The sequence below is a fragment of the Rhea americana genome, unplaced genomic scaffold, assembly GCF_003343005.1.
Source record: "Rhea americana isolate MKP2758 unplaced genomic scaffold, rheAme1 scaffold_25, whole genome shotgun sequence".
NCBI classification, from domain to species: Eukaryota; Metazoa; Chordata; class Aves; order Rheiformes; family Rheidae; genus Rhea; species Rhea americana.
The window spans coordinates 2,762,956-2,782,442 of record NW_028186368.1 but is presented as its reverse complement, the minus strand read 5'-3'; the positions used below and the strand labels follow the sequence as shown (position 1 = coordinate 2,782,442).

The 19,487-nt window shown below is 42.4% G+C and overlaps 1 protein-coding gene across 3 annotated transcripts in view; it reads left to right on the top strand.

The window, feature by feature from the left end:
* LIN28B (lin-28 RNA binding posttranscriptional regulator B) overlaps positions 1-18,654 on the top strand; it is an 89,022-nt gene extending 70,368 nt beyond the window's left edge. For all 3 annotated transcript variants that reach the window (XM_085306929.1, XM_085306928.1, XM_085306930.1), the window contains exon 4: positions 15,653-18,654. In XM_085306929.1, coding sequence (XP_085163055.1) covers positions 15,653-16,022 — 370 coding nt within the window. In that variant the 3' untranslated portion in view covers positions 16,023-18,654. The remainder of the gene's footprint in view (positions 1-15,652) is intronic.
* Positions 18,655-19,487: the final 833 nt, after the last annotated feature.

Sequence of the window (19,487 nt, the reverse complement as noted above, 5' to 3'; positions counted from 1 at the left end):
AAAGCCTTGAGCATGAACATGGTTTGGAGAACATCATCAAAGTTTTGTATGATTTCTGTACTCTAACCACTAAGAAGTAGGAGATGCAGGGTGTGGTTGCACGTTACAGTTCCTCTGGCAGCAGCATTTGCGGATGATAGCAAATCAGCCTCACAGCTCGCTCTCCTCCCTCCTGCCAGTGTTTATCACACCCGTGGCTGTGCCAATGCAATGGTTTATGATTTCGCTTTGAATGTGGAGGTGTGATGTGAGCCAAGTTAAACACAAACTCCAAACTGAAAAAAGGAGATGAATTAACTTGGCCCACTTCAGCAATCCAATTTACAGTGCGCACCCACAGACAGTTGTTTCAGCCCAGCTGTGGGCACAGTAAACTGCAGGAACGTGCATTTGCAGATCCCTCCTGTAGCTTTGCCAGTGGAGAGACTGTGCTAGGGGCCTACAGCCCCAGATTCTCCCTTCTGGGGAAGGGATTCACATCTACGATACCCACTTCTCAGGGCAGGCCGTAACCACTGGGCTGCACTTGGTGAAGGAGAGTGTGACACCAGCATGGTGAGCCTATTTCTGTATTTTAAATGAAAAAGTTACTTAGGTCAGAGCTAGTATTTTGTCAAAAGAATCTTTGCAGCTGCTTGTTGCTTATAAAAGAATAATAGGAGCCAAGTTAGGTGTTGAGCTGAGAACATCAAATTCCCATTCTCAGAAGGGGATTGCATCCATTGATGTTTTTATCTCTTGCAACTCAAAATAGAACAAATAAGCTAAAGAGTAGATATTTTCATTCCCAAATGTCCTCCTATAGCTACATTTAGTTGTAGGTGTGCAAGAAGCTGTTTGTTCAGCAAGACAAACAGGATTTTCTTTCCTGTGTATTCTACTTCAGATGTCACATTGGAAGTGATGTTCTCTGCAAATGGTGTCTTGATGGATCATGAGGCCAAACAGTTGTGTGTTTTCAGTTGTCACTGCAGAAAGATGTGGGAGGGAAATGTTGGACAAAGGGAAGAGTGAAAGATTCTCCTGTAAAGAAGGCTTGTCTGCAGTACTTGGTGAAGTTAAATACTTCTTAGGTAGCTGTCAGGACATAGTTGTTGAATGTGCAGGCAGGGCAATTGCACTATAATTTAGGCACTGGGCTACAAACTAGAGATGGTGTTAGGAGAGCGTTAAAAATTGGCTGGATAAGCAGAAGGATCCATGGCTGTGGCACTAAGCAACACTAGAATCTGTGGAAAGCTGTAGTTCATCTTCAAGAGTACCAGTTGTGTAGTTACTGCAGCTGATTCTCCTCAGGAGTTTTTGAAAGCAGATCATGTCTTTGGAGGTGTTCTACTTGAAAAAAAACAGAATGTTTACTGGGGCTTTATCTTCCAATTATCTTCATATCACCAAAGAAAAATTATGAATGAAATATGAAGTAGTTGGCCTGGAGTCTCTGCAGCTGTCCTGCTCACTGCCTACTCTAGACTGGCGTGGTGTACTTGACCAGGATCCCTGGCAGTTAGCTGCACCCCATCTAGCATGGCATACGGTTGCTGGCTTGTTTTGCTGTACGGAGGGTGAAAACAGAAGGGGCACCCCAGGAGCCCTCACTGGCGCTGCCAAGACAGCAAAGGTGGCATTCACACTGTGCAAAGCTTTGCAGGAAATTAGGATGAAAGCTAAACGAAGTATTTAGTTTAAGGCATTCTGGCTGAGCCTTTTACACCATGAAAGAAGTGTGTGTGTTTCACTTGTCTAATTCTCATTTTTGTGCTTCCCTTTAACAGAGAATGAAAAAGARGTGTGGAGGGTTCTTTTGTGTTTATGTGGAAAATTACAATTAAGTTCTTGATATCCCTCCTATTCCATTTAATGTTTGGATCACAGATGTGAATGAAACAACTTTTTACAACTTGTCTATTATAGTTTTCATCGTGATAGTTGGACAGCTGTGAAATAGCTGTAACAAGCAGGACACTTCAAGATCAGATATTGTGCAGTATCCAGGATGTGCCTGATTCCAGCTCTAATTCACTGAATCCCTATTAATTTGTGGCACGATCACCATAATATTAGACACCATCATACCACAATATGTTTGCTTCCTTGCTTTTCCAGGTGTAATCCTGAGGGGCACAGACTTAGGTCCTCAAAGCAWTGAGGAACCTGATTGCCACTGAAGTCAACAAGAGTTAGGCATTTAAATACTGTTAAACGTTTGATCATACATGACAGGGTCACATAGGAAGCCTGTGGCAAAGAAAACTGATACYATGTTCTCATGTCTGAGGCAAGAACTTCAGCCAGTGGAGACCGTTTCTCCTATTCAGGTGGCACTAAGAAGAGGCTATTCCTTCCTTAGTGTTCTGCAAACCACATTAGTATTTCAAGAGAAATTCCTGCTATGATTTCCAGCTGCTTTCACTTAAAAAAAGAACCCCACAAACTAATCCTCTGGAAGTCCATTATTAGCATCTGTTTTTCAGGTCTAGTTTCCCAAAGGTTCTTTCCGTATTTTCTCTGTCTCACTTAGGACTTTTGCTACAGAGAGCCTGGGAAAGATAAGACTTCTCCTAAGGGAAATTTGTTGACTGTGCTTGAGGCAGAGTGTCCTGGGTGGGGGCCACAGTCTTCCTCCACTCTATAGTTATTTGGAATCAGTTATTTCCAGGTATTTCAGATGTTTAGAATTAGAAGTTTGTAAGGAAGAGGGTCAGAAGGGCAGAATTTAGGATCAAGGCTTTCTGGCCTTTCACGTTTTCAAAAGTGAGGCTGGTTTAATAAACACTTGGTATCCAGGAAGTATCCAGGAATAGTGTGGGAATTAAGTGTCAGACTTTTAGGGGTCTGGGCCTTGGTCTTCTAAGGCTAAAAAAGTACTGCAATTTTCAACCACATATAAGGAGTTGGGTTCCTAGATTCAGTATTTGGGTACTACAAAAAGCCTCAAAACCTCATATATCTGCAGCCTGCACGCTCTGTCTCCTRTCACTCACTGAGCCAGAAACTCAGTGCTTTAGCTTACCGCTGAGCCCTGCAGTATTTATCAAGCTAGTTTCCAAGCCCTTCTTTCACTTGCTTGGCCTGAAATGGTGAGCATGCTTTTAACCTGCACAAAAGGCACCTGATTGCCACGTACCTGGAAGTGCTCCGTCAGTGTGAAATACAGGTTGAATGCAAGTCTTCCCTCCGTCAGGAGGCTGTCCTGAGCTCCACATGCTTGTTGATGAGGCCTTTAAGAAGCCTTAATAGGTTGTAGGTAAGATACAGGGCTTTTTCTTACTTGATTACTGTGTGGGGAAGGGCAATGATAGACTTGTTCCGGGAGGATTACATCCAGTGCTTGAAGCAACAGCACAAGATACAGGGGAAGGAGGTGATGAAGCGGGGAAGACTGAACCTGAGAAGAAGGGCCAGCAGCGGTAGAGGGTCTGGACAGCACATAACTGGAAAGCATAAGACATGTCATAAGACTGATGCTGATGTTTTTACAATGCTATGGTAATAGCGATACCTAATATTAACACCTGGTATTACTTGTTATGGCACAAATTTAGAGTTGTGACACCCGTATGCCGCCCCTCAGCAGCAACTGTGAGAAAGGGTTTGTGCTCGGGGTGCTGAGCGAGCAGGGGAGAGGGGCCCRACTCCAGCCTGGTGCCAAGCTGCTGGACTCCCTCACTATGTCTGCTGGCGTTCTCCCTTCCTCACCAGCTAGCCATGGACATTTATCCAGACTGGCAAAAAAGGTCCAGTTCTTTATTTAGCTGTGGGTTCAAATCTGCCTCTCCAGTTGGTTTAGCTGCAATATTTTAGGGTCTCGTGGAAGAAGGATACTACTCTCAATTTTTCTTTCTGAAATTCTGTCACTGGAATAATTAACTCCTCACTGACCAGTTAACGTTGACTCCATGTCCTCATTGCGGTATGGCCAAATAGTCACCCCAAACCAGCATTTTAGTCAGTGTTTCATTAAGATGTTTGATGAGCAACCTATAGACTTCTATGGATTTGACATGCAGGTGTTCATTCGTAGCCACTAGAGCATGGCCCAGTCACCTTTCCCCATCTTTTAACCTGCTTCCAGCTCCTGGGATTAGGATTGGAGGTGAGGAAGGAGACAGGCTAACAGAATAACTGCATAGTCCTTTATTTTACTAGAAGTCAGGATTTGCGTGCTGAAATTGAAGAACTCGTATCCGTTCCCCCTGCAGAAATTCAGTGTGTTGCTGGCTTGTGAATATGTCACATAAGTGATTGCAGAGGTGCATATGCCCCTTTCAGCCCCCAGCCAGAGGTCAGATTTATCCCTGACAACGTAAGGGCTTGCATTAAAAATGTGTAGCCCCTTTTGCCCCAGTGTACTTCTGGTCTTAACATGCAGTTTTCTGGCCTTGCATGGTGACTGCTAGCAGACAACTGGGGTTTCTAGTAAGGGAGGATACTTGTTTTAGAGTACAGAGGAAATGCTAAGGCGTAGGCACAGTGCTGCCATAGTTGCTGTTCTGCTTTGTAGCAGTTTACAAGAGAGTAAATTCAGGACTTTCATCATTGCAGTTGTGGCTCAGGTACGAATAATTACCAAAAACTGCAGATGATTTATTAATGCTGTGCTCAGTAAGCATAACCACTGAGTGTTTCGTACTGTTGTTCTTAGGCCAGTGCACTGGCAACGTCCAAATACTGATCTGTGTCCCATTGCATTGRTCGCAACCGGGGTTCCTTATTTGAGTTGTTCTTTGTTTGCAGACATTTTATGTAAGTCGAAGGTGGCTATTTTATCCAAACTCCTGCATCAGTCATGCCAGGAACGTTGATCCTTGGCCTGTCTTCTGAAATTATTCATTCTTTCTTAAGCTGAAAGGCCGAGTCTAGATAGCCAAAAGAATCATAACACGTCATTCCTCTTCCTTACCCGTAATTCTYTGGGTTTCTTTTTTAAACTCTGTGATTTATGCAATGCTATATTTCCAAGTGCTATAACCCGGAATAATCTCAGTGAAGTTGCTGAAGTTGCTATGGTTTTATACTCATGTCACTGAGAGCAGAATTAAGACCATTAAGATATCTTYCCAGAAACAGACCATTTTAAAAGTTGTATTTATGTCTTTGTTACCATTTTACTGGTGTGATATCACTTAAATCTGCACACAGCTAAGAGGGATAAAATGATCTAGTTTACTCCMTAGTGGAATTCTTTCAGTTACAGTTCAATATTTTGAACCATACACAGAATTAACAGAATTCAGAGAAGTATTAAATCAGACCTTTGATTAGAGATATCCCATCCTTAGGCCAAGTAATTWGTTGACTGGCATGTGTTAATTTTGTCAGCTGTTAGAGTCAGGTGTGGGCATTTGGTTAGTTTCTAATTTTCTGTGCACAACTGCATTTTTAAWTTTTTTTCTGTACACAATTACAGAGAGAATTAACAGCCAAAATAAATCTGGTGGTAAAATAGGGTAGAATAGTAGAAAACAATGAGAATTATTTCACTTCCTATTCTCAGGGATCAGGGAGTATGGAACAAAAGAAATACCTACCTGAAGTGGGAATTAGATGCTTTAGCATTTGAAGTTTAATCCCGTTGCTGCTAAAATCCTCTTTTAACACTTCACTGTTGCTCCTGCATTTTGATGTGAGAAGTTTCTAAGTGCTAAGATTAAAATTTCTCTTTAAAACGTTGAAAACAGCTTAAAAATGTGTTACAGAAAATGCTGCGCACAACCATTTAGTGATAACATCAGTGTGTGGAGCCAGTCCATTTTAGACTGCTTAGGGCACAAGTTTGGAAAAGTGAATTAAGAACCAACTGCTTTCTTTCTCAGTCAGTAGATCGAAGCGATACAGATTTCCCTTACCGGTCAAATGTGGCCATGGAGCATCCGAATGCCCTAATTCTTCTTGCAGGTATCGAGCACACGAACTTAGCGATCAAGGAAAACCACCCACCGTGCTCGTGTCCTCTCGATCCGCAGCAGAGAGAAGGAAGCCCTGCGTGTTGCTTCATGTGACGTGACGTAGTCTGTCCTTTCCACAAGCCAGGGAGCAAACCCCTGCAGAGGTAACTGGCTTGGTCTCCTAATAGTGGATGTGTCAGGCGGTGAAGTCCTCTCGTTTCTGAAGAGCGAAAGGGAGGTGTGAGTTACTGGACAAATCCTGCACATGTTCATGCAGGTCATCTCGTTCAGTGAACGAGATAGTTGAACTTTTTTGAGAATGCGTGTCAAGGCTAGGGACTGTGTCGGTCTATATTGCTGCTGCCAGACRTTTCAGAAACCCAGCCTGCAAGTGTGTGATACTGATTTATAAGGGATGCCCCAAGTGAGATGACTCTAAAACCAGTATTTTAACATGCTAGATGCATTGAGAAGTCTTTTACTTACTTGTTTTTCACCATCAGATATTATATTTTGTGTGCTGGGCAGGGGAAGAGGGGAGATGTGTATGTGTATACTGGTGTACTGGGTTTTTTTTGATAAAAAATTAAAAGGGTTTTGTTAAGGTTGCAGTGTGAGGTGTTCCAAAGTTAGAAAGTTTCATATTTACACTGGTTTATACAGCCTCAGTGTTTTTTCCTTTGTGTGTATGTGCTGCATAAGGCAGGCTTGGAAACYTTTCCTGTCAGGTATAAGAAATGATCCTACAGTTAAAGGCTGTATGATTTTTGACCTTGCATGAGTAATAATGATCTTTTAAGTACCATTTTATATATGATTTCCAAGAGGAGAAAGAGCAGCTTGCAAAAGAAACTCTGCAGACAGCTATTTAAAGAAAGAAAAAGAAAAGATAGACACTTCATATCCCTGCTTCATCTTCAGCTGTGTTCAAGTCTGCAGCACAAACCAATACTGGGCTATAAGAATTCAGGGGCAACAGCAAGSGGGGGAGTTATAGCTGCTGATCCTCTTCCTCAGCCTTTGGGAGAGGGAGATTTTGGGGAAGAAGAGTGGGTTATGAACTCCCAGGCCAGCCAGTCTTCTCCTCTTCCTGCTCTTCCTCCTCCACCACTACTTGCTTGGCTGCTCCCAGCTATTGCCAGGAAGCCGTTTGCTGCTTGCTGCTGTTGTGGTAGCAGCTGTATCAGCCAGATATTAGAAGACTTGTCATCAGCTGCCTTTGCCATTTGCTGCTAACGTTGGTGACAAGGTAAGGAACAAAAGGGAAATGGCAATTCTGAATAATTAATTTGCAGTTACCCACTACCCTTTTATTTTATCTGTGGATTAACTGATCTATGGATGCAGAAACACTGGAACTGGCTCTGCGCAGGGGCAGAYAAGGTCAGGCGCACTTCTTAGCTCAGGAACAGCATCTCAGCAACCCAGGAAGAGTTGAGCTGTTTTTATGCATCCTGACCCACGTGAGCAGGAGGCTCAAGCCACCTCCGTGAAGGTTTCTGGTGTTCCTGAACTGAGCTTCTGCAACCAGGGGTGCTTTCAACCATAGCCAGCCAAGGTCCGYGTGGTTCGGGCTCAGCCCTGGCCACCGCTACGGCTGCGGGCACTGCACCCCACGCGGCTCCAGCGGCGCCTTTCCCCAGCGTGCCCCCACGCCACAGCCTTGTCCCGAGTCAGCCCTCATGGCAGCCTCCCCGCCACCGGGGACCCCGGCAAATATTTATTAGCGCTACATTTTTAAGTACTGCATACCGAACGGTTTTAATTTAAAATTCCCTTTTTTCTTTTATTCTCAGAAATCAAGGCTTGCAAAGGCAACTTGTGGTAGAGAATATCTGTGCACGTGTGGTTTTGTARTGCAGAAAGATCGACAGTATCAGACTTACTTGAAATCACAGTATAACATTTCACGTATGAAATGTGTGATACATGACTGTTTAAAACATAACTTAAGCCCTAGCTGATCTTGTATCTGCTTTATCTGGATGGTTTAAGACCATTAACATATGTACATTCTTTCCATACCATATTGATACAATGGGAGCAAACCTGTCTTTTACATTATTTTTTAAGAAAAAACCTCACTCAGTAGATTGTTATTTCAGAAGTTCTTAACTCACAATATAAAGAAAAACATTTAATAGTAGCAAATGAAAGTGCATCTGAAGCATTCCTCCTGGAGGCTGCATTTCATGAGGATTTTTATGTGATTATGGGAAAATAACTTCCCTCCGTGCCTGTGGAGAGGGCTGAGTGGATGGCACAGGGAAGATTCCGTGGAAAGCAAGAAAGAATGGAAACGCTGCGGAGGTTATTTTGTGAGAGCCAGTGCCCGTGCCGTCCTCTCCATTTTTGTGGAGGAAAAAAAGACCGCGTTTCCTGCGTTTTGAACCGCCTTTCTGTTTCATTCTTCCTCTTGCTTCTAAAAAAAAAAAAAAAAAAAAGCGAAAAAGAAAAAAAAAAGAAGAAAGAAATCCACTTTCCGGTACCGTCATATTAGCGCATTCTAAACAAACGATTTCCTTGCAAATTTATGTTAATAGTATCCCGAAAGCCGGGTTTATCGGACGAGCGCCCCACGTTGTTTGCCGAGGGGGTGGGTGGGAAATGCAAACAACAAAAGAACAGACCCKATTGATATCGCTTCGGAGGTACACGGGGGAAATAGATTGATTTCCGACCCACCGCAGAACGCTATTCGATCTGATGAGTTTACAGTTAGGCAATTTTGTTTATTTGTTTGCGATGAGCGTGAACATCATCAATATTCCACCCTGGGCTATTGGAAGCCTTGCAGAAAGTGGCTGTGTGTCAGCGACGCCGGGGTTATCTGCAAGATGGAAGAAGGCAACCTTAAAAAAATGAAGGGACTGTGTTTTTCCTGCAAAACTGAATGTCTTGGATCTGATCGGTTATCCTTGTGTTGTAGGGTTTGGTGGAGAAATAGATAAATGAGCGCTTTTATTTTATTTCACCTTTTTTTTTTTAAGAAGATGATCTTTCTATTAATCTCAAGAAGCTAGTCACACAGTACATTTGCAAACTGAATTTTGCTCCAGAATAAGAGTCTGCACCTAACTTCCTCAGCAGGCTGCCTTTTGCACAGTGTTTTGCACAAACGAGGGGGTCAAAGCAGCCTATGGGCACCGGCTCCGGACGCGTCTGAATTTGGCCCTGAGGTACCACACACTCAATTTCCGGTGGATTGAAAATGCACCATTTGCTATTGCTTATACTTAAGCATATACTTAGCTAAAAATAGCTATGATTTTAAAATTAAACTGTTTTTTCCCTTTTTTTTCATGCATTAGCAAATGATATTGTTAGTGAAGCGCTGCCTTAGTGTCACACTGCTTGCCAGGCACATCATAAATATTCAACTGAAGCCTCCAAATGGTCTGTTCTATAGTTTATTTAAAGATAATTTCAGTTGACCCCGAATGATTTGAAATGTGGTGTTTTGAATACTAATATGCTGTTAGGCCGTTTTCAAAGTTACCTGTATTCTCGCTGCGTTCAAGTACGAGTTAAGAATTAAAATGGCTTAAAAACCAAGAACGTGCCTGCGAGGAGAAACCACACGGCTATATCCCGCAGGACACAGGGAGCCGCGTGCGTGGCTTTACTCTTCTCGTGTCTCTCGCACCACTGACTCCTGATGTTTTTGTCTCGGGGGGGGGGGGAGTAAATAAAGAGGAAAAAAAAAGAGAAAAACAGGCAGCAGTGAAGGGAGGCCAGCACGCGTTTATTTACAGTATTTCCCGGCGGGGGCTGTGCTGCACGGCGCGGGAGGGAGGGACCGGTGGTGCAGGCGGCAGGGGGGCAGACCCCTGCGGGGCTCCCGCTGCTCATGCCACCCGTTAACGGGACTGGAAACGCTCTTTACGTTGTAAGGAACGGGGAGCAATGCCCTCTTAAAAAAAAAAAAGTGTATAAATAAATATATATATATATATATATATATATATATACACACACGCGTATACTCAACTGACTTGCTGGTAATCAGGTTAGATGTTTTAACTGCTGGTTGCTCATGTTATAGCTGTGCTAAATAATAGTGACTTGTGCATTTAAAATACTGCATTGGCAGGATCTGTTCTTTGGAGTGCCGATCGCAGGGTTTAATATCCCGGATTTGCTTGCGAGACTGGAGAATTGCACCGGAGCAGATGCGAGGCTGCTCCGAAGCCTCAGCGCCGCTGTCCCCTCCTCCCGCCGCCGGCCCTCGGGGCGCGGAGGAAAACTCCCTTTTGCACCCAGCCGGAGCAGCTGGAGCAGCTGCCCGTGCMGCAAGAAGCGGCGTTTCTTTAGGTCTGCGGAGAAGCTAATGACTAAAAAAAAGACTGTGTGCTCGGGCACACTTTTCAGCATCGCCTTTGGTCATTTTACATGCTTGTCGCTGCTCAGTTGACGCTGAGTACGTAGTAAAAAACCTCTCGCTTGGCTGCGGCGTTAGAATAACATCCCATTTCTCGAAGCGTTTAAACTACCAGGCAGAGCGCTGTTCCCCAGCACGCAGGTTTTGTTATCTGATAGCGTTCAAAAAGGACGAACAAAAAAGGAGCTGGTAAGAGAGCATCTTAGTGAATTATTTTAGACACCCTGCACCATGCCAACACCCTTTTTCTTCCCTCTGCTCTCCCTGACAAGATGTTTAAAAAAAAAAAAAAAAAAAAAAACTCAACAACAACAAAGAGGGTAATTTTAAAGCTTTTTCTCCCAACGGATAATGGCGTGGAGCCACCCGGACGATTCTCTACTTGTCCTGTGCGGAGGATTATTGTCCAAATCATATTGCAAAGCGGCATGAAGGAACAAGCAGCGGTTCCTGCCCTCCTTGCTGCTGAGCTCGGCTGAGCTTTCTGGGGCCAGTGTAGCTGCAAGGGCAGCGATATTGTCGCTGTAAAAGTGAGCGGGCTGGGGAAGGCTTCCCAGGTAGGGGCTGAGTGCTGGGGAAATGGAAAAAAAAGCTGAAGGCCAGAGAGTAGTATATTTTGCATTTGCTTGCGGAATGAAATATTTTAAATAAATTTCAGTCACTGGCTTATTACAATGAATATGGCATATTTTACATTGGGTTCTGTAGGCTTTTTGTTCATATATTTCCTCTGATATGTATAGTTTTCAGTGTAATCACAAATCCATAACAAACAAGAATTTGGAAGAAAAAAAAAATGTTTCTAGCCTTGCTGTATGCTCTTACCTTTCTGCATTAGTTGGTGTTAATGCTGCTGTTTCCTTGCTGATGTTTTTAGAGCGTGCAGAATATTCAAATATAATGCAGAATATTCAAATATAATACAAGGTCTTCAAGGCATTCCTTTCATTCAAATATCCATCCTTTTCTATATCAAAAACTAATCCTCATCCACCTTCCTTTTGGTATGGAAAGGATTCCCAGTTAGGATAATTGCTACCTCTTTATGTACTTTGCTGTATTACTTTGCAGGCATGAAGCCACCTAGTAAATTGTAAGAGCCTACTGTGAAAAGACTTTCCTTTTTTTAGCAAATCTTTCTTGCTGTTGCTTTTTTTATGAAGCTTACTTCTACTATAACTGCACTTTCTAGGGCTTTTTGTGATTTATTCATCCCATTATGTAATTTATATATAAACTTAGCGTGTTTTAAGTGTCTATGCTAACCTGCACTATTTCCATGGTGCTTCTGAAGTGAATAAATATTTATTATAACTTTACCAATTCAGACTTCCTGCAAGCACACTCCAGTGAGCACGTGTTAGTTTTCGCGGCGGGCGCCAGCCCGTCGTACGTTGTCCTGCGTACCCAGGCGTACGGAGATGCGAGCACGCATCCCGTGTCCTCCGCCGTCAGGTTTCTGTGCGTTGCAGCGAAAGATCAACGCAGCAGCGGCGAGCAAAGAGCCGGAGCGCTGTGAACGGACGGGGCGGCACCGTGTCTTGGCGAGCGTGGGTGATGCCACGTGGTGGCACCGTGTCTTGGCGAGCGTGGGTGATGCCACGTGGTGGCACCTACGTTCGTGAGCTCTGCAGCCGCCGCCGCTTCCATTTTGGTGCAAACCCCTCGCGTTTCGGAGCGCGCCGTGAGCCCTCCTCCTGGGAAGAACAAGGAATAAATAGCTAAAGGATCTGCATAAACACCACCCTCCTGTTTAAGTCCCGGCACACCCAGGCTAGCACGTATATATTCTAGTGCAGCACTTCAGCCAGATGCCTGAGTTGTCTAGCGACAAAAACATGCCTGGAAAGCCAAATCCTTGTTTAGTTCGGACTGCTGCTGCTAAGAGTTTTATTTTGTGGTGACATTTTGTCAGTGATTTGAGCAAATCCAGGGAATTACAGTATTTTGCAAGCCAGATGTGATGATAAATTTGACGTGTGAAAGGCGGCTGAGGCCCCTGGAGTGGAAGCAGGGCCCCGAGAGCAGGTTTTTGGTCAGCTGGAGAGGTGAGATGCTTCGCTGAGCTGGCTCAAGCGGTGCATACCAGAGTGACTGATCAAACTGATTTGTCCGGGGCTGCCRCCTCTCTGCTGCCGGGGCCTCGTAACCCGCTTCCAGACTTCTTTTTTTCAAACACACTAAATAAATGTACTATTAAGGGAAGGAAGCAAGCACAAATGCAGTTACAGCTCTGAAATTTCTGTTGGCTGAATGAAATGTGTGATTTCCAAAATGTCTAAACTCTCTTGTATTTACCTGTAAGTAAGTACACTACTAGAAACAAATGAGCAAGATATTAATAAGCAGCATTCTTCATTCAAACCTGAAATATATATAATAGTTACACTATATACTATGATATTATATATAATAATTGTAATACTTAATAACGATACATTTTTTAACATAATGGGGGGAAACCTTTTATTGTTTAGGTCTTAGATTGAAATTGTTGTGTATCTGGTCTTTCCTTGCTAAGCAGATGAATACTAAGTGGCAATTGGGCTTGCACATATATGTATTTTTGTTATTCAAGAAAAAGCTTATATTCTGTATCTCTGCCAGGGTGTCAGAGTGTACGCGGACAGACTAGTGTAAGCAGGGTCTTGCATTGAAAGATAACATAAAACTTTGACATGAAAATGGAACCAGTTCACCTGAACTGCAGTATTGCAGTAGGCATGGAAGTGCAGAGTTCAGTGTAAAAGAGGTTTGTTTTTAATCTTAGGGGAAGATAGGACGGTTGAATTACGTGAACGTTCCCTGAGAGGATAATGAAGTTCTGTGCAACATTTAAATTCTCTAAGTTATAAATCAGTCCTGTAGAACATGACATCATGCCGTGGGCAACGAAAGCTGTTTTTTCATTTGTCTTTTTAAAAAAATACTCAGTTAGTATCTTGCTCACAGTGAAGAAGAGACGATAAGGTGGTGGTATTCGGGGATTGTTTCTATGAGTAGATTTGCAAGTGTTAATAGCTGTTTTGCAACGTTGTTGTAAACTACGTAGATTTTATCAAAAGCATTTCTTCAAAAGGTAAAGCATATTTTATAGGTGAGACTCTAGCTGTACATGCAGTTTTGCATGTGCTAAACTTCATGTCTTTGCGTAGACTAATTGTAGCTGGRTCAGTGCTTGGTTACTTCCCAGGGAGTTGAAAATTTAAAATATTTTGATGTATGCTTGAGCTAAAACATGTTATACTACTTTGAACACATAGTTAAGTATTTTTGAATGCTTCATTTGACCCCATCAGGCACTRAGTATTCATGCACTCGTTTTTTAAATTACTTGATAGTTAAATGGAAGCACAAAAAATTGTCATCACTGGTTTAATTCTTTTCAGTAAAATGTTAAATGTAACAAATTAAATTTATATATCCTCACTGCAAATATTTATGAAACAAAGAAACAGAAGCCGTAGAAGAATAGCCAGTACTTATAGAAAGCTAAGTTGTAAACATGACCAGCATAGGATCCTCAAGCCAAAAGCTGATAATTATTTCTCTGCAGTGTGTCTGAATAATGTATTTCAAGGATTCACATACCTAGCATGTGTTACAAATTAACATTATTCGTACCTAGCATGTGTTATAAGTTAACATTATTCAGTAAGGAGTTGTTTGAAATTTCATTAAGATTCCCCTGGTTAACAAGATTAATAGAAGAGTACTTACATTTTAGCCATTTTTAAGAGTCAGCAAAAAAAGCCGTTACTAAGTGCTAGCCCTGTGGAGTAAGTGCTCTGCGGTTTGTCTGCCTCTGGGTAGTCACTCTTTTGAAGATGACACCCAGGGTCACCACCACTTGCATGTGGTTTGGGAATTTCGAGRGAAAACAAACAAACCCTGGTTTATGACTCTTGCAAAGGCTTTATTTATTTTGTTTTGAATTGAAACCGTAAAAGCCATTACTAACCCTTCGAAATACAAGCATTGTAAAAGTTCAGCTGCCACCCTTCCCTTATCGTGCCTTAACTGTGCCAGAAGTTACCAGCCCTTGTGGACTTAGGCAATATCTTTTATTAGGCCAAATAGCTTTTGAGCGCACACATACGTGGAGAAAGGGCTTTTGCACAGCCATCGCCTGGTTCAGGTGCTCCTTCTCCTCTGAGGAAAGCTCTGTTTCAGGAGGTGAGTCTACTGGAGCCTTATCCCCTGTASTGACAGGGACAGCAGGGCCCCCAAATTGCCTCCATGTCCCATCTGAGCCTTTTCCCTTGCCAGGTCAGGCCAGGAGAGGCGCTCCTCCTGCCCGGAGCCCTCTCCTTCCTCCCAGTAATCTGCCCCGCATTTGGGTTCCCCTCCTTGAAAGTAGCACGTCCTTTTGGAAAGACTTGCCAAAGTCTGAGGCAAATCGTTAGTGAAGGCTGAGTATCTTTCACTATCAGTCTGTGTCTCCTCGATCTGGCAACTCGCAGCCTGCAAAGTAAAACCCATCTCTCTGGAAGGATGAAGGAGAAAGCCCTTGGTGACTACTTCTTCTTCCCCTCCCCTCTTTGAAATTAGTCATGTCAGTCATTGGAAATAATTGGTGCTCAAATGAGGTTAATGTTATAAATACTTGAGCAAATACAAATGCTTGTGGCAGTGGCAGAATATTTGAATATTTGGTGCCCTCTAGTGGCCCTTGAGTTACCAGGACTCCGTTTTGCGACGTGTCTGGAGGCTCTGTCTGGGGTGAAGGAACAAAACAGCTTCTGTAGTTTGGCAAGAACTACCAAGCGGGGATTTTGGATTCATGACTTTAATATCTTACCGTTGTGGTATTTGTGAAACTCTTTATGTCTAACAGGGTTTTTTTTTTGATCTGGTTGTACAGTGCTGGTGATTGATGGCTCCTACACCGTGGGGCTCTTGCAATGTTGTCCTTGGGCTGCATGGGCTGACTGTATAGACAGCTGAGGGCAGCGAGGCATTTAAAGACTTTCGGAAAGGCGTCATTAGGCACCTGTTTGCATCTGTAAGTGCCTCTGACTTAGCCCTTGTCAGTCAATAGAGAGGTCCCACTAAAAACAAGTGGGGATCTGTTTCAGGGCTGTCCTGACTTTTGAGCAGTAAAGGGTTTTTGAAAAGGAGTACTGACTGACATGATTGATGGTAACAGAATCCAATTGTAAATAAAAGGTATTTTTTGACAGCAGCGTGGCAGAGGGGTATATTCCAGGTGACTTAAAAAGCACAGGTGAAATACATGTTAGCCCCTGGCAATGGAATATCAGTGCAGAAGTTCTCACTGTTTTACCTGCAGACCCTGCGCACACTCTCAGTAGGTTTACAGTACACAGAAAATCGTACAATTTGATGTTACATCTTATAACCAGCTATCTGTCTTCATTTTTAGATGCTACAACTGTGGTGGCCTTGATCATCACGCTAAAGAATGTAGTCTACCTCCACAGCCAAAGAAGTGCCATTACTGTCAGAGCATCATGCACATGGTGGCTAACTGCCCCCATAAAACTGTTTCACAACAGCCCACTAGTTCTCAGGGAAGACATGAAGCTGACCCACAGCCTTCCACTTCTGCCTTCCTGAGAGAAGGGGGAGCAACGTACGGCTATTCATCTCCATCGTATTCTCAGGAGGGAAGGTCAGAGATCTCCGAGCGTTCAGGCAGGTCACCACAAGAAGCTTCTTCAAGTAAGTTATCTGCATCACCTGAAGAACCAAGCAGAAAGGGGCCTTCTGTTCAGAAAAGGAAAAAAACTTAAGAGCTTTTGTCATAACTTTCCATTTTCTTTATCCTCTTGGGATGTCTACCTCATGCAATACAGGGGAAATTATTTCATAATCAGTAGCTGACCTGGAATTTTAACTACTGTTGAGGAACTGTGAATTTTTATTTTCTTTAGTAGACAAATCACTCCAAGCAAAATACATATGAGCAGGGTGTGTTAAGTTTTACCTTCTGTATGTGTGTGTATGAGTGTGCACGCGCGCGTGTGTATGTATACATATCTATAAATATATATATTTTCCATCAAACACTCTCCAGCTCCCACAATACATTATTGTGAAGCAATACAGTATCCAAATGTTCCTGATTTCATTCTGAGAAGCTATTTTTAGACACACTCAAAAAAAAAAAACAAGAAAACCCAAGAAATCTCTCATGCAAGCACACCAATACTGAAAAACTACACACAGAACTGAGATTCTAAGACTGTGACTTTTCTTTTGAACCAAAGGATACTTTCATATTTTAAAGCTGCCATATGGTACTAAAGATACTAAGACATCCCCATAGCCTCCATTTGAATTATTTTCTTTCTCGTATCTATGAAGTATCAATGCCTTCCCCCTCACTGTGCCTGTGAAGGGCAGTGTCACGAGTAAATACGGCTCTCCTTGCCACCATCCTTTGTTGATGAGGAGTTTAAAGCTCCAGGAAAGACAATGAATGTGTAGTTTCTGTGCTGGTTTCTCAAAACATTTTGTTAAATTAATGTGGTTGTAAATGTAATTTAGATGACTGTTGTGTAGGGGAGAATGTATAAGTTGTTACAGACCCTTTTGAGTGGTATCAGGACACCATCCTGATTAACCCTCTGTATTCTGTGAAAGTTTAGAGGACCTTGGTGGTGGTGGCAGCAGCAGCAGCAACTTCTTTTGGTCCCAAGTAGTCTCTATCAATCTGAAGGGACTTATCCCTTGTTTACTATTGAAAGGTCATGGAGAGAACTCCCTAGGGATTTTGTTGTTGTTGTCTGCTTTGTTTTTTAAAGAAAAAGAAATGCAAAACTAATAAGATCCTGGGATAAATAATTCTTTAAGAATAACAGTAGATGGGTACTTGCAGTTGCTCAGCCAGCCTCCCTTGATGATACAGCGCACGTATGGTAAAGAATGACAGGAGTCTGCTGCAGAGCAGCTTTAGTGCAGGGACCTGCACACTTGCCAGAAGCCCTGGGCATCATCTACTTCTTACAAAACAGAGACTGTTGCTGGCCAGCCTTTGCCTAGTGTGTGCTGGGACCACACGCTTCATTAAAGACGAGAAAGATTGGTGGCCTCAGAGTGAGACTCCCTGGGCTGCAGCCCTTGCTCGGGGTTAATGGAGTTGGAGTCTATCAAAACTTCAAGTCATGTTCCATTTGTAACGTCTCAATTACCAAGTCATACGTAAGATAACATACTTTGACAAATCCCATTGCAGATGTAAGTTAATTAGAGAAACCTGTATAATCCTTAACATTGGCAATAAACATAGGCTGTTAAAGCTTGAAAGAGTCAGGTAGGTTTAAGCTCAGATAATCAAGAAGCAGCCTGCATGAAAGGCCACAGTGAGCCGAAGTCCTGTCTGCGGTAACAGATAGTTACAGCAGGTACGCGGCTGGCTCGTTACGTGGCCTTCCCCCTTCCCGCTTGTCCTGCCAGAGGAGACTTTTACTGTTGCTGCTGCTGCTGCTTCAGTAAAGAGGTAGTAATCAAATGCCTCAGTGAAGGGCACAATTTCAAGAAAATTATTTTGTGTGAATTCCTTGCCAGTGTTTGCGAGAATCTTGATGGTTTATACTGAAGTTCTCAGTATGCTAATGCAAAGCTTACCTTTGACGATATTGAATGTGATATATCTATAGAGAACTTCCTTGCCTTACGTAAGGATAGTAAACTTATTTAAATTATGTAGACAAATCAAAGTGGCATTGCTTAACCTTCTAGCCGGTGTAAAAACCAGGTTAAACAGCAAAGATGCAAAACTTAGGTCACTTTGAAAATTTAAACCAAAGTTCCTTATAGAAATAGGCAATTGTGGATTTGAAAACTGGTCATTCCCTGTTTGTATGTAAGAAGTTCAGAGCTGAGATGATAAGGAAATAATTTCATCATGCAGATTTTTAGTGGTGCTGTTTGAAATCATTACGCGCACCAAAGTCAGACTGAACTGCTAAGAGCACATACCAAACCCTATCTTATTGAAAGCTTAAGGTTTTATTTTTATATATTAGAATGTTATCACTATGACATAACATACTCAGGACAAAGAACTTTGCTCAGGGAATATACCATGTGATGTTTTTTCTTTACAGAATAGTCTACAGACCTGCTTACTCAGAACAAACCAAATAGACTTAGACCTTTTTATCTCTATATAAGTATTATGTACTGATATTAGTAACTACCTCTGAGTTGACATAGACCTACATTTCTGATAATCAGATCTCAGCATTTTGTATTATAAGTTCCTGTGAAACGTTGAAGTGGTATTCTGTACTGGTTGCTTATGTGAGCATTTGTGTCTACATTCACAGGGTCTGAGTTTTCAGAGATGCTGGGCAACCACAGCTCCCATTGACTTCCAGTTGGAGTTTTTGGTGCTTAGCCTTTCTAGAAGGGAAGGGAGGGGGGTGGGGGTGGGGATGGAGGGGGAATCAGAAAAACAGAAAAACATCAAGCCCAATTTGTTTACATAGGTGACAATAAAAATATTATTCTGTTTACAGCAAAAGGCTACCTCATATTTACTGTGTAAACACACCTTTGTGCTGCTCTGGCCTTAAAGGTGGCTGTTGATCTATGGTACATACTTTCTATCTGTACTAAATGTGTAACTGGTAATTCACCACTGCATACATTATGGCAAATACTTGTTTAAGATGAAGCATCTATTTGAAATTATGAGAAGTCTCCAAACATTTCTTTAAAAGTTTTTATTTTTCTGTCTAAAGGATTATGGGCACTGTTCACAAAAATAAATACATCTCCAGAAAAAAAGAGATAAAAACATACATGCCTAAGTTAAACATATAGCAGCATGAGCTGTGGCAGGTAACTACTTAGCACTGGGCTGCTGCAGAAAAATCTAATTATATTCCTTCAATAGACTGCTCCAAATAAGCAAAGTATCCTTTAAAAGAGGAGGCACAGACTTGAATTTGGGATTTTTTCCTTTGCATCTAAGGATGAAATTAATATTCTACAGCTTGCCTGAGCCTTTATTTCCCCTATTCACCAGCCTGTCCTTGCCAGAATACCTCATAATAAAACTAGTTTGAGCAGAAATAGTTCAAATTTCTGCTCAGAGAGATCTTTTTTCTTGTAACAATACTGGAGATAAGGTTAAACCCATAACAAGAGTATCTCTCCATTCCATCCCCTCACCCCAAAATACTCAATTTGATTTAATCTTAAGAGACATTATGATTTTTTTTTTCTCCCTCAAGGAGATATAATGG